Source organism: Lepidochelys olivacea (genome assembly GCF_965140295.1).
Source record: "Lepidochelys olivacea isolate rLepOli2 genome assembly, chromosome: 1".
Lineage (NCBI taxonomy): Eukaryota > Metazoa > Chordata > Testudines > Cheloniidae > Lepidochelys > Lepidochelys olivacea.
In genome coordinates, this window is record NC_140411.1 from 283,995,891 (window position 1) to 284,006,570 (window position 10,680).

Below are 10,680 nucleotides of genomic sequence, written 5' to 3' on the forward strand. Positions count from 1 at the left end.
TTTTATGCCGGATTTTTAAGCAACTAGATTTTAAGTGAGGTAAAGCTTGGGGTTACTGAAGACAAATGAGACTTCTGAAAGCGATACAGTAGTCTGGAAAGGTTGAGAGCCACCACTATAGTGTAATCTTTATCATAAAAGTGCAACTTACAAATGTAGAATTTTACATAACTGCACTCAAAAACAAAACAGTGTAAAAGTTTAGAGCCTCCAAGTTGAAGCATAAAAGGGCATACGAATATTTAGTATATCTGGTTGCAATGCTGGCTACAACAATGCCATGTGAATGCCTGTTCTCACTTTCAGGTGACAGTAAATAAGAAGCAGGCAACATTTTCCACTATAAATATAAACAAACTTGTTTGTTTTAGCAATTGGCTGAACAAGAAGTAGGACTGAGTGGATGTGAATGAGGTGAATTGAAAAATACTGTTTCTTTTGTTTACAAATATTTATACCGTAAAAAAAGATAGTCAAAAATACTAATATAAAGTGAAGCACTACTCACTGTATTCTTTGATGTAATTGAAATCAATATATTTGAAGTGGAAAAACATCCAAAAATATTTATAATAAATTTAAATTGGTATTCTATTATTTTGAACAGTGTGATTAAAATTGCGATTAATTGTAACTATTTTTTAAAATCTAGTTTACTTGTTTTGTGTTAATCGCATGCATTAACTGCAATTGACATCCCTAAAATATATATAAAAATACAGGAGTGGGGTGTGACAAGTTTTTATCACTGTGCTTTTTGATAGAAGGAATTTATGTTGTTTTGGTTGAGATTGCACCAAAAGCTGTGCTCCTATAGATGTAGATAGATATCCTGCCACAATCCTACAGTAGTTCTGATCTGCAGCCATATATTGGAGTGTTCCTGTGTGTATATCATATGTTTGTTAGTTTGTGTCTGTCAAGGTTCCTCCCCCATTCTGAACTCCAGGGTACAGATGTGGGGACCTGCATGAAAACCTCCTAAGCTTACTTTTACCAGCTTAGGTTAAAACTTCCAAGGTACAAATTAATTTTATCTTTTGTCCTTGGAATAACCACTGCCGCCACCCAACTCTAACTGGGTTTACTGGGAAACGTAGTTTGGACACGTCTTTCCCCCCCAAATCCTCCTAACCCTTGCACCCTACTTCCTGGGAAAGGTTTGGTAAAAATCCTCACCAATTTGCATAGGTGACCACAGACCCAAACCCTTGGATCTGAGAACAATGAAAAAGCATTCAGTTTTCTTACAAGAAGACTTTTAATAGAAATAGAAGTAAATAGGAGTAAAGGAATCACCCCTGTAAAATCAGGATGGTAGGTACCTTACAGGGTAATTAGATTCAAAACATAGAGAATCCCTCTAGGCAAAACCTTAAGTTACAAAAAAGACACACAGACAGAAATAGTCATTCTATTCAGAACACTTCTTTTCTCAGCCATTTAAAGAAATCATAATCTAACGCATACCTAGCTAGATTACTTACTAAAAGGTCTAAGACTCCATTCCTGTTCTATCCCCAGCAAAGCAGCATACCGACAGAGAGACACAGACCCTTTGTTTCTCTCCCTCCTCCCAGCTTTTGAAAGTATCTTGTCTCCTCATTGGTCATTTTGGTCAGGTGCCAGCGAGGTTACCTTTAGCTTCTTAACCCTTTACAGGTGAGAAGATTTTTCCTCTGGCCAGGAGCGATTTTAAAGGGGTTTACCCTTTCCTTTATATTTATGACAGTGTCCATTTGAGTAGTTTGTAATTTGCTTAGCTCCATTATCTTGAGATGCTGTTGAATTCTACTACTGAATAGTTTTGGCAGTAAGTTCATTGGGAAGGGCATAGGGCAGGGGTAGGCAAACTTTTTGGCCTGAGGGCTACATCTGGGTATGGAAATTGTATGGTGGGCCATGCTCACAAAATTAGGGGTTGGGTGAGGGATGGCTCCAGCTGGGGGTACAGGTTCCAGAAGGCGTGGGGAGGGGTGCAGGAGGGTCTCCGGGCTGGGACTGAGTGGTTTGGATGATGGGAGGGGGATCAGGGCTCGGGCAGCACTTACCTCAAACGGCTCTTAAAAATAGCAGTATATCCCCCCTCTGGCTCTTACATGGAGGTGCAGCAGGCAGCTCTGTGTGCTGCCCTGTCCACAGGCCCACCCCTGTGGCTCTCACTGGCTGCAGTTCCTGGCCAATGGGAGCTGCGGGGGCAGCACTTGGGGTGGGGAAAGGGCTGCCTCTACATGTAGGAGCCGGGGGGGGGGGGGGAACATGCTGCTGCTTCTGGGAGCTGTGCGAAGTGGGGCAAGACCTCACCCTACTCCCTGGCTGGAGGGAGGAAGCTCCAGATGCCACTTCCCAGTGGTACCTCGAAGGCCTGATTAAAATGCCTGGAGGGGCTGGATGTGGCCCCCAGGCGGCAGTTTGCCCACCCCGGCATAGGCTATGGATGTCTTGTGCCTTGTAATAAGAGGGAAGGCCTGCAAAGAATGCTACTGTTGGGGAGAATGAAATTAATGATGGTCCCTGTCTACAAGGCGCCATTTATCCTGTTCACGTATGGCTGTGTCGCAAGGGACTGCTGAGCGCCATGAAGCGAGACAGAACCGAGCCACCACCGAGAGGGTAAGGAACAGCATCGTGCTACGGAAACTGCCCAGGATTTCTGAAATACCGTCAGCAACCAGGCACCCCTGCCGGCGCTGGGTTGCCAAGGCCAAGTGTTCAAACACTAAGTCGCGCCCCACAACATCCGCTCTTTGTAGAGGCCTTTCTAGAGCTGCCCTCAGGTGTGAGCCTTTGTGCTGCACGGGGGGAGGGGGGGGTCCCACGCCAGCCCCAGCATCGCCTGCTGCTAGCGGGAGGGCCAGGTCCGCCTTCCCCCGACGCGCTCGGACCCGCACGCGCCACTCACGAGCGGCTCGGCTCAGAGCGAGGCTCGGCCTCTGGGAGACGCGGCACGAACTAGAAAAGGCGGCCGCGTGCTCCGCCCCCCCCCGAACCGCAGAAAGGAGGGGGGGGGTTCACCCCTCCTCTTTGACTGGGCACGTTACCGCCTTCCAACGTGATGGCGTCACGGCGCCGGAGATCCACAGCGGCGGGCGGTTTCCATGGCGTCCGCGGCGTCCCTGGACTTGGGGCGGCTGGTGCAGGAGGCCGAGGCGCTGGCGAGCGCGGTGCGGGGCGCGGTGGGGCCGCGCGGGGGGCAGGTGCTCCTGACGCGCCCCACGGGAGAGACGCTGCTCACGCGGGACGGGAGGCGAGTGCTGGAGGCGCTGCACCTCGGCCCGCCCACGGCCAGGTAACGCCGGGCGGGTACCTGCCTCCCGCGCCCTCTCGGGGCGGCCGGCGCCGCCTCCGCCTTTCGGTGGCTTGTGGCTGCGAAACGCCCGCGACGTGAGCGGGCCGGGCCTGCAGCGCCTCGGAGCCGAGCGCCCCTGTGCGGGGGTCCCGGATTCCTGGGCCGCAGCCGGTCCGTGAAGCTCTGGGACGTCCCTCCTCCGGCCCAGGCCACGGGGCCAGAGCGGTGGCGACTGGTGCCCTCGCAGCAGGCGGGCGGCAGTGAGAAAAGAAATCCATGAAACGAGGGGCAGCTGCTCGCCCTGGGCAGAGACCGCACAGCAGCGTCTGCCAGCAGTTCCGGGGCTGCGTTACACCCCTTCACACCCACCCAGCTTCATCCTCCCCTCCGTGAGCCGGGCGCTGATGGGAGCAATACAGCCCCCTGCCCTGCCCCCAGCAGAGGCCAGGGCCCTCGCCTTTCGCAGCACCTGGGGACAGGGAGGGGTTTGGGCTTCTCGCTAGGGTGCTGTGGCCTTTGGCTGTCACTGGTGCCTGCCTCTGGGTCTGGCCTATCTTTCAAGCCCTGGGCAATCCTTTCCATTTGTTAAAATGACACCTTGGAAGAACCTGCAGGGGGTCACGAGTAAGGCTCTGTTTTAGTCACAGGTATTTTTAGTAAAAGTCATGGGCAGTAAACAAAATTCATAGCCCATGATCTGTCTGTGACTTTTACTATATACCCCTGACTAAAACTTGGGTGGGTGTGCCACGGATACTTGGGCGGGGAGGGGGGGAGTGTGGCCCAGAGACTCCTCAGGAGGTGGGGTGGGGGCAGGTTCCCTACTCAGCTCTTTGGAAGCAGCGATCTCCAACTCCTAGCTCCACATGTTGCTTCCACTCTGTCCCAAGCCCTGCTTCTGCAGCTCCCACAGGTTGGGAACCGCAGCCAATGGGAGCTGCAGGGGCAGTGCCTGTGGGTGGAGGCAGTAGGTGGAGCTAGGAGCTGAGGGAGGGGCGTTCCTGTTGCCCTTCCGGGGAGCCTCCCCAGGTAAGCACCGCCCCGCACACCCAGCCCCCACACCGAAACTCCTGCTGCTGGGGGTGGGGGGAGGGCAGACTGCCCCAGCAGCAGCTGGTGCGACTGGCCCAGGGGCTGCCTGTGTTGCTCAGGTGGCTCCCAAGCCAGCTACATGGGCTGCTTCGGAAGTCACAGTAGTCCTGGAAAGTTGCGTAATCCGTGACCTCAGTGACAGACATGGAGCATGAGTCATGAGTGGCTAGTATTATCTTTTGAAAAGTGAATAGTTGAAACACTTTTGTTAATAAATTGAAACTATTAATTAAAATGTGTTGGTAAAAGCTGCCCTTAATTTACTTTATTTTCCTTTTTCTACCAGAATGATGGTAGCTTGTGTCTCCAGGCACCACAGCATGACTGGAGATGGTGCTAAAACATTCATCATCCTATTGTCCAAATTACTCAGAGGACTTCAAGCAATTCTTGATAAAAGTGAAGGATCTCCATTTTGTGAAGATATTCAAAGGAGAGATAGATATGAAAAACATTGTCACAGTCTGAAGCAAATATCTCAGTCTCTTATGACATTTCAGACTCACATATTGGACCACATTATGTCACAAGACCTAAGAAAACATTTTTTATCTGCTTTTTCTAGTTGGGAAGGAGAGATACATAGGGACACAATGGAGTCAATATTCGAAGCTTACTTTTGTGGAAGAATAGGAAATAGTCATCAGAAGCTTCTTTCCCAATTGAGTTGTGATTTTTATTACAGGTGTATACCTTTCAAAAATGGTAGAAATGAAATGCTGAATTTAGTGAATGAATATTTTGTAGAATTACATTCTGCTGTAACAGGTCTTCCTGTTTCAAATTCCAGGATCTTAGAGGGACTTGTTCTTCACAGAGATTTTGCTGTGTACTGTCCAGCAGATGGGGACATAAGAATGTTAATTGTAACAGAATCGATCCACTCTGCTCTTTCTGCCTCTGGTTTAGAGTTTGTCGTAAATGCGGAAGTTGAGTGTCAGGCATCCCAAGTCTGGATTACAAAAAGAACAGAAGCTATAATGAAATACTTGAAGAACAACAATATAAAAGTATTATTGTCAAGTGTGAAACAACAGGAAATAGTTAGTTACTATGCAAAAATAAGTGGTATATCTATTGTAGAGTGTTTATCATCAGAAGAAATCTCTCTTCTCTGCAAGACCACAGGTATCTCACCTTTTATACCTACTCGGGACAATATACGTGGTGAGATCACTGAAACCATGATGGCAAAATTTTGTCGGCCTCTTGTACTTGGCTCCAAGAGATATGTTCATCTTGGTTTGACAAGGACATGTGCCTTTCAGCCTCATTGTGTAATCTTTTGTGGACCAGTGCATGGTGTCACTGAACTGCATGCCTCTGCTTTTCATGGAGCATTTAAAATGTTACAGCAACTATTTAAAGCAGTTGATCTGAGTTACAGATGTAAAGCACAACCTGAAAACCCAAATAATGCATCAAAAGCTGTACATTGTAGTTGGCAACATTCAGCTACTCCGCAAAAACTCATAATGGAGAATATTTCTTGTAATAGGGAAAAGGTCAATGACCAACAACTAAAAACATCTATGGCTGAAACAGAAAAACAGTTTATAGACTCTTCTTCATGGGTAGGTGAAAATCCATCATGTAATCAAACAGACTTACAAAAATCCTCAGTTCTAGCCATGCCCATTGTAGAATTAGAGAGTGATCTTACGTTTTCAGCTCTGATTGACAGAGGTAGTTCTGGAAGAGAGTTACAGAAACCGCCACTGAAATGCAAGCATCCAAGTGAAATGTGGGTAAAGAATAAGAGTGAGCCAGTTGTCAACAACCACAGGATTTGTAATGATGCTATGACAGCTATAGAAAACAGCAGTACATCAGTTGTGTCCGAACAGCTGAACGCTGCTAAGGAGTACTGGAAACCAGGCAATCGTATAGTTCCGTTTAAGTATGAGAAGAGTTATAAACACACAGTCCAAAGTTACACCAACTTGGTCATACAGGCAGGGTCAGTTTTGCCAGTTGGAGGTAACTTTGAGATCCTGTTACATTATTATCTCCATTCCTATGCAAAACAATGTCAACAACCAAAAATAGCTGTTATTTCTACTGTAATTGCTGATGCATTGCTAAGCATTCCAAAAATCCTTTACAAGACAACAAAAGAGAACGGTTTTACTCAGGTCTATTTCAAAGCCATTAGTGCACTTCAAACTAAGCAGCAGCTGCCCGCGCATCACCAAGGTCTAGAATCAGTGTATTGTAAATATCAGTTAGTAGCTTCTGTTCTTCATTGTGTTACAAACCTTCTCACTATTGATTTAATAATTGGTATTAGGAGACTACCTCAAAAGAGTGAGGTTAATGATTCAGAAGAAGATTTGTGAAAACAATGTTTTTGTTTCTCCTATGTTGTTACCAGAAGATTTTGGTTCAATTATATTAAGCCAATGATGTTACTTTAGAAACACTGCTTTTAATTTAAAACCTTTATTTCCAATTTATCTATTTCGGTATGAAAGGTTGTGGCCTACCGTAAGTGATTTTCCTGGGAAAGTAGCAGCTAGCTAACTTTCCTTTGAAGGACAGGGATACAGCCCTCCAAGATTAGACAACAAACAAAGTATTTGAAAACAAAAATATTTATTTAGAAGTGAATAGTTACAGTAAAAGAGTAGAGATAGAGATACAGTAACTCCTCACTTAAAGTCGTTCTGGTTAATGTTGTTTCATTATGTTGCTGATCAATTAGAGAACATGCTAGTTTAAAGTTGCACAATGCTCCCTTATAACCTCATTTGGCAGACGCCTGCTTTGTCCACTGTTTGCAGGAAGAGCAGCCCCTTGGAGCTAGCTGGTGGGGGCTTGGAACCAGGGTGGACTGGCAGCCTCCCTATCAGCTCCCCCACACCCCTAAGTTCTCTGTGCAGCAGCCACCCAGCAGGCTATCAATTGCAGTTCAGCTGTCCTTCCTGCTGTCCCACTGACATATGCTGCTCCTGCCCTCTGCCTTGGAGCTGCTTTCTGCTTGCCGTGTGGGGGGGGCTAATGTCAGGATGTCCCCCTCCCCCCGATCCTGTACCCCGCTTATCTCATTTCCATAGAGCGGGGCGGGGAACGACACAACAAGGCTCAGGACCGAGGGAGCTTCCTGGCAGCAGCTTCTGTCTCAACTTGCTGATCTACTTTAAAAAGGCAGTGTACTTAGAGCGGGGTCAGCGTACGTAAAGGGGCAATGCAAATCTCTCTCTCTCTCTCTCTCTCACTCTGTGTTACATACACACAGAGTGTGTGTCTCTGTCTGCCATGCTGTCTCCCCTCCCTCCATTCGTGCTGCCTTGTAGAGTGTGAGGCTACGTTAACAACAATGGGTTGACCCTTGAGTGCTCAGCTGATTGCGAGTTCATCATTTAGCGGTAAGGCATTCCCTGGGAAAGATCCCACCTTCTGACTTCACCACCTCCACCAAGCTTCACAATCATCATTGCAGTGTAGCAGTATTAAGTTGTTTAAAACTTACAGTGTATGTGTGTGTATATATATAAAAAATTGTCTTGTCTGGTGAAAAAAATTTCCCTGGAACCTAACCCCCTCATTTACATTAATTCTTATGGGGAAATTGGATTTGCTTAACATCGTTTCGCTTAAAGTCACATTTTTCAGGAACATAACTACAACGTTAAGCGAGAAGTTACTGTAATAGAGTTACAGTATAAACATGAAGCGGCATGGCAAATAAAGACACAGCCCTACCATTACAGTTTCAATTAACTATCACATATAACAATACGATCATTCACTTAGTACTCTATACCTTATAACAATATTATTACATATACCAATTAGGACTGTCAAGAGATTAAACAAATTAATCATGCGATTAAACAATAATAAATACCATTTATTTAAATATTTTTGGATATTTTCGACATTTTCAAATATATTGATTTCAATTAGAACACAGAATACAAAGTGTACAGTGCTCATTTTATATTTATTTTGATTAAAACCTAATACAAGTACTTTAGTGCAATCTTTTTATAATGAAAGTCGATCTTACAAATATAGAATTATGTGCAAAAAAACCCCCTGCATTCAAAAATAAAACAATCTAACATTTTAGAGCCTACAAGTCCACTCAGTCCTACTTCTTGTTCAGCCAATTGCTCAAACAAGTTTGGTTACAATTTGCAGGAGATAATGCTGCCCGCGTCTTGTTTACAGTGTCACCTGAAAGTGAAAACAGGCTTCCACATGGCACTGTTGTAGCTGGCATCACAAGATATTTATGTGCCTGTTGTGCTAAAGATTCATATGTCCCTTCATGCTTCAGCCACCATTCCAGAAGACATATCCATGCTGATGACAGGTTTGCTCGATAACTATCCAAAGCAGAGCTGACCGATGCATGTTCATTTTCATCAACTGAGTCAGATGCCACCAGTGGAAGGCTGATTTTCTTTTTTGGTGGTTTGGGTTCTGTAGTTTCTGCATCAGCGTGTTGCTCTTTTAAGGTATCTGAAAGCATACTCCACACCTCGTCCCTCTCAGATTTTGGAAGGCACTTCAGATTTTTAAACCCTGGGTCAAGTGCTGTATCTATCCTTAGAAATCTCACATTGGTACCTTTTTTGCGTTTTGTCAAATCTGTAAAAGTGTTCTTAAAATGAACATGCTGGGTCATCATCCGAGACTGCTATGACATGAAGTACATGGCAGAATGTGGGTAAAACAGAACAGGAGACATACAATTCTCCCCCAAGGAGTTCAGTCACATATTAATGCATTTTTTTTAACAAGCATCATCAGCATGGAAGCATGTCCTCTGGAATGGTGGCCGAAGCATGTAGGGGCATATGAATATTTCGCATATCTGGCCCGTAAATATCTTGCAACACCGGCTACAAAAGTGCCATGCGAATGCCTGTTCTCACTTTCAGGTGACATTGTAAATAAGAAGCAGGCAGCAGTATCTCCCGTAAATGTAGAGCAAATTGTTTGTCTTAGCAATTGGCTGAACAAGAAGTAGGACTGAGTGGACTTGTAGGCTCTAAAGTTTTACATTGTTTTGTTTTTGAGTGCAGTTATGTAACAAAAAAATCTACATTTATAAGTTACACTTTCACGGTAAAGAGATTGCACTTCAGTACTTCTATGAGGTGAATTAAAAATAGTATTTTTATCATTTTTACAGTGCAAATATTTGTAATAAAAAATAATATAAAGTGAGCACTGTACACTTTGTATTCTGTGTTGTAATAGAAATCAATATATTTGAAAATGTAGAAAAACATCCCAAAATATTTAATAAATTTCAATTGGTATTCTATCGTTTAACAGTGCGATTAATTTTTTTAATCGCAGTTAATTTTTTGAGTTAATCGCGTGAGTTAACTGCGATTAATTGATAGCCCTAATATTAATCACTTAAAATTAAACATCTAGTACATGTTGGCGTGGCAGGTACCAAATGGGTTGGGAGATCTCACTCAAACCACAGGTATCCAACTTTATTTATACTTAAAACACATACGCTCAAGGATGTTTAATCGAAAAAGATTTTGACTTAGAGGCCTCTTAAGATTCCCTCTGAGACTGTCTAAAAGTCCTTCGCTTTGTCAAAATTTAGGGAGCACTGATAGCTATTGCCCATTGTCACTGGCCGCTGGGTCGCCTGCTGACTGCTTCGCTTAGGTGAAAGCAGTACCTCACGCAGGAAAGACAGAAGCCTGTTGGTTGCTGCTGTTGGGCTGCTGCGGAAGCCTCCCGCTGGCTGGGTGGCAGAAATGGCCATTGTCAGGGGCCACCCTGGAATTCTGGGTGGGCTGCTGCTGTAACTGCCTTTCAAGCAGCCTCTCCCTTGCTGGGTTCTGCTGATGCTGCAGCCGCTGTTGTTTAAGCACTTTTCTTCATTACAGGTGTCTGGCAGAGCTCCAGTCTCTTGCTGGTCCTGGTCCAGAGCTTTAGCCTGCCGGCTGCTGCCTTTATATATGAGTTCAGCTCATTAGCTATTACTTTATTATTGTAATTCAGTCAATCAGCCTTCAGGGATTTGCATATGCTAATTTGTCATGTGTATTGACATGTGGCACTCAAGCTTAGCCAATCAGCTTCCAGTTATTAGCATATGTTAATTACTGGTTAGCGTATGCTAATTAGTTACTTGCCAAAAACTCCTCCTCTGTTCCACAGACTTTTACGGGCTCAATGCATTCTTATGAGGTTTTTCAACTGATCTTTGGATGAGCCCTAGCTACTTCGTGTCTGGACGTCCCATTGGTTTCTATGGGCTATCGTGTATTCCTATGGGGTTTTGCTGAGTCATTCCCCACAGGAAGTGATGCAAT

The 10,680-nt window shown here is 45.1% G+C and overlaps 1 protein-coding gene across 2 annotated transcripts; it reads left to right on the plus strand.

The window, feature by feature from the left end:
• The first annotated feature begins 2,287 nt into the window (after positions 1 to 2,287).
• Positions 2,288 to 8,223, plus strand: BBS10 (Bardet-Biedl syndrome 10). Of its 2 annotated transcripts, none has more exons than XM_084630054.1 (2): positions 2,288 to 2,613; positions 4,668 to 8,223. In XM_084630054.1, exons 1-2 carry the CDS (start codon positions 2,579 to 2,581, stop codon positions 6,718 to 6,720), a joined length of 2,088 nt encoding a protein of 695 aa, XP_084486180.1. In that variant the 5' UTR covers positions 2,288 to 2,578; the 3' UTR covers positions 6,721 to 8,223. The 2 variants fall into 2 exon arrangements, with proteins under 2 accessions (XP_084486180.1, XP_084486179.1); XM_084630053.1 differs by lacking the exon at positions 2,288 to 2,613 and adding an exon at positions 3,025 to 3,289.
• Positions 8,224 to 10,680: the final 2,457 nt, after the last annotated feature.